The sequence below is a fragment of the Anopheles merus genome, chromosome 2L (assembly GCF_017562075.2).
Source record: "Anopheles merus strain MAF chromosome 2L, AmerM5.1, whole genome shotgun sequence".
Taxonomy (NCBI): domain Eukaryota; kingdom Metazoa; phylum Arthropoda; class Insecta; order Diptera; family Culicidae; genus Anopheles; species Anopheles merus.
The window spans coordinates 9,681,245-9,684,506 of record NC_054083.1 but is presented as its reverse complement, the minus strand read 5'-3'; the positions used below and the strand labels follow the sequence as shown (position 1 = coordinate 9,684,506).

The 3,262-nt window shown below is 45.6% G+C and overlaps 1 protein-coding gene across 1 annotated transcript in view; it reads left to right on the top strand.

The window, feature by feature from the left end:
- Positions 1-2,958, top strand: part of LOC121592218 — a 17,794-nt gene extending 14,836 nt beyond the window's left edge. The window contains exon 3 of the mRNA XM_041913625.1: positions 2,590-2,958. Coding sequence (XP_041769559.1) covers positions 2,590-2,958 — 369 coding nt within the window. The remainder of the gene's footprint in view (positions 1-2,589) is intronic.
- Positions 2,959-3,262: the final 304 nt, after the last annotated feature.

Sequence of the window (3,262 nt, the reverse complement as noted above, 5' to 3'; positions counted from 1 at the left end):
TCAATCCAGCCGATGTCGAGGATGTACCATTGCGCTCCACTTTCATGCACTATAAACCGTCATCTAAATCTCGAAATAAGTCATATTTTCATCGAGTATGGCGGCAAACGGCCTTTATGATTAAGCAACGTTAGAAACTCCATGACCGACAACTCGACCTAATTTTTGCTAACTCCAACGCCGCTGAGATCTGTTCTGCCCGTGTCTGTTCTAAATCCGAACCGCCCTGCTCAAGCTCGATAATATCATCCTGCACTCGAATGGTCAATACCACTATGATCATCATGCGTCTAGCTCCCATCCAAGCAACACATATCAGCAACGATTAATTACTCAAAGGCTATATCGTCGAACTGGAGGAAAGAATATTTCTATTCGGTTCTACTTTTAACTGCTCCAACTTTCCGTCTGTTGACGACGCTGTTCATGCGCTTCACGATTTTCATGAAAGATGCTCTACAATCCTGTACGCCAATTATGCCCGAAAACGCTTCTCCAGCATGGAGTAATAACAGGCTTATCATCCTCAAACGAGCCAAAAACAAAGCCATAGTCGACAGACACCGTTTTTTGAGAAGTAATATCACTAGGGAAAATCGTAACAACGCCGTACATGCATACCGTCAGTATAACCGATCAAGATATAAGCATATATATCTTCAATCGAAAGGTACCTTCTCCGACATCCCCGAAATTTTGGCGCTTCATCGACAGCAGACGACGCTCAAACGTAGTTCCATGCACAATCAAATATTGATCCGTGGCACGTCCACCCAACCGAAGATATTTGCAACATTTTGCTGAACGATTTTCCGATGCCTTCTCCACCCCAATTGTAGATCAAACGGTGATCTCAAGGGCCACAGCTTACACACCTCTAAACATGATTGATTACACCATTCCTACGTTTGATATACGCACAGTAGAAAAGTGCCTCAAAAGCCTTAAACCATCTACAGCTCCTGGTCCCGATGGCATTCCGAGTTTCATCATCAGTAAATGCTATCAATCCCTAGCACCTATATTACAAACATATACAACACGTCATTGAGTTCCGGTATTTTCCCACGCTATGGAAGACCTCGTGGATGGTACAATATTTAAAAAAGGGGATCGCTCATGTGCTTCAAAACTATCGCGGTATCACATCACTTTGTGCGGTGTCAAAAGCTTTTGAGCTTCTGCTTTACAGCCCTATGCTCTCCGCTACATCGAATTATATTATGGATAACCAACACGGGTTCGTACCCAACGTTCAACATAACGAACCTCACTGAATTCGTTAGTTTCTGCAAACGTAATCTCGACTCCGGAGGTCAAGTGGATGCTATTTACACCGATCTCAAAGCTGCTTTCGACCTCATCTCACACGACAGACATTTTAATCGCCAAATTGCCACAAATTAGGTTTTCGGAACAAATAGTTAAGTGGTTACATTCCTACCTCACAGAACGCTCATACAAGATCAAGGTAAACGATCATACATCTAGAGAGGTGCTTGGCACCTCAGGGGTGCCTCAAGGCAGCAATTTGGGCCCGCTGCTCTCATTCTTTATATAAACGATGTAGGGCAATTGCTAGCTAAACACCGTTTTCTTCTGTTTGCCGATGACGTTAAGCTGTTCGCTCCTATCAACGATACCAATGACTGCATCAATCTTCAACATGCCATCAACCTGTTTAGCATATGGTGCCGTGATAATGCAATGGTGCTATGTATCGAAAAATGTCGTGTTTTGTCTTTTTACCGTTCTCGTCTTGCACACGATTTAACTACCAGATCGATAACTTATCCGTTGAACGCACCGATACATTCCGCGACCTTGGGATCATTCTCGACACACGTTTAACATTTAACGATCACCTAGAGAATATAGTGTCTAGAGGGAACCAACTACTGGGTTGGATTATTCGATCAACGCAAGGTTTCCGTAATCCTATGACCATAAAAACCATCTACTGTGCCTACGTTCGATCTGTGTTAGAATATGGCAGTATTGTTAGTGACCCCTGTACCGAACAATGGAGTAATCGAATCGAGGCCATCCAAAGAAAAGCGACTAGATATGCTGTAAGACTCTTACCATGGCGACAGGGCGATGTGCTACCGTCATACCATTCCGGTGTCTGCTTTTAGGAATTCAGTCGTTGAAAAGCGCCGTGAGATAGCTAAATGCCTTTTTATATCAGGACTACTTAACCACCACATTGATGCTCCTACTCTATTAGCTACGATAGAATTTAACGCGCCATCTAGGAATCTACGTACACGTCAATTCATATCCGTCCCTCGTTATAGAACTCGTTTGGCCAGTCTGATCCTATGTCAGCTATGTGTCGAACTTTCATAAATAACTTTGATTTATTTGATTTCAACATGCCACAGAATGTTTTTAGAGATAGACTCAGGACAAAACTTACGTAATAATTTTTTTCTCAAAATACATTTTCTATTCTTGTGCACCTTTTCTCCCCGATCGATTTATGTACCTTACATAGTCTATAAGCACTAATTTAAGTACATTCATAGGATCTTCAAGATCCCGATGGATTATCAATAAACATATTAAACATATTAAACATGCCAGGACTTACCTTTAGTGAGGTGGTACGCTGCAAATACCATAGCCGGGCCCGGTAAGCCTCGCTCCCAGCAGCAGAAGCAGCAGCGCCAGCCGCAGCGACAGGGGTTCGCTGGCTCGCAGCAGCAGCAGCAGCAGCAGCGTCAGCCACAGCGACAGGTGGTCGGTGGCTCACAGCAGCAACAGCACCACAGCGTAGACAGCAGCAGCAGCCACAACAACAGAAGAGCGGTATATTACGCCGCAACTTCGCCAGCAGGCGCATCAGCAGCAGCAGCGGCAGCAGCAAAAGGTTTGGCCAAGCCGGACAAGATCGAGGTGATCCAGAGTGCCGGACACACCTGGTACACGCTGTACCAAAATGTTTCGGGATAAGGTGCACAAGACCCCACAAGAGCCTTGCAGACCACCTAAAGATGGGCAAGCGCAGCCACGCCGCAAATCTCCGAATGGCCGTAAGTAATTCAGCCAACGCCAGCCTGGTCCGCGCAGAAGTCCAGGAGATTGTTGGTGACGCCGGACTAGCCCGGGTGATCACCGACATGGCCGATGTCCTGGTTAACGACATCGATCCACTGGCAACAGAAGACAACATCAAAAAGGTCATTGAAGGAGAACACCGAGAGCCGATCGACATCGTCCGGGTGAGCGTGTCGGAGTTGCAAAATGGCACTCAGCG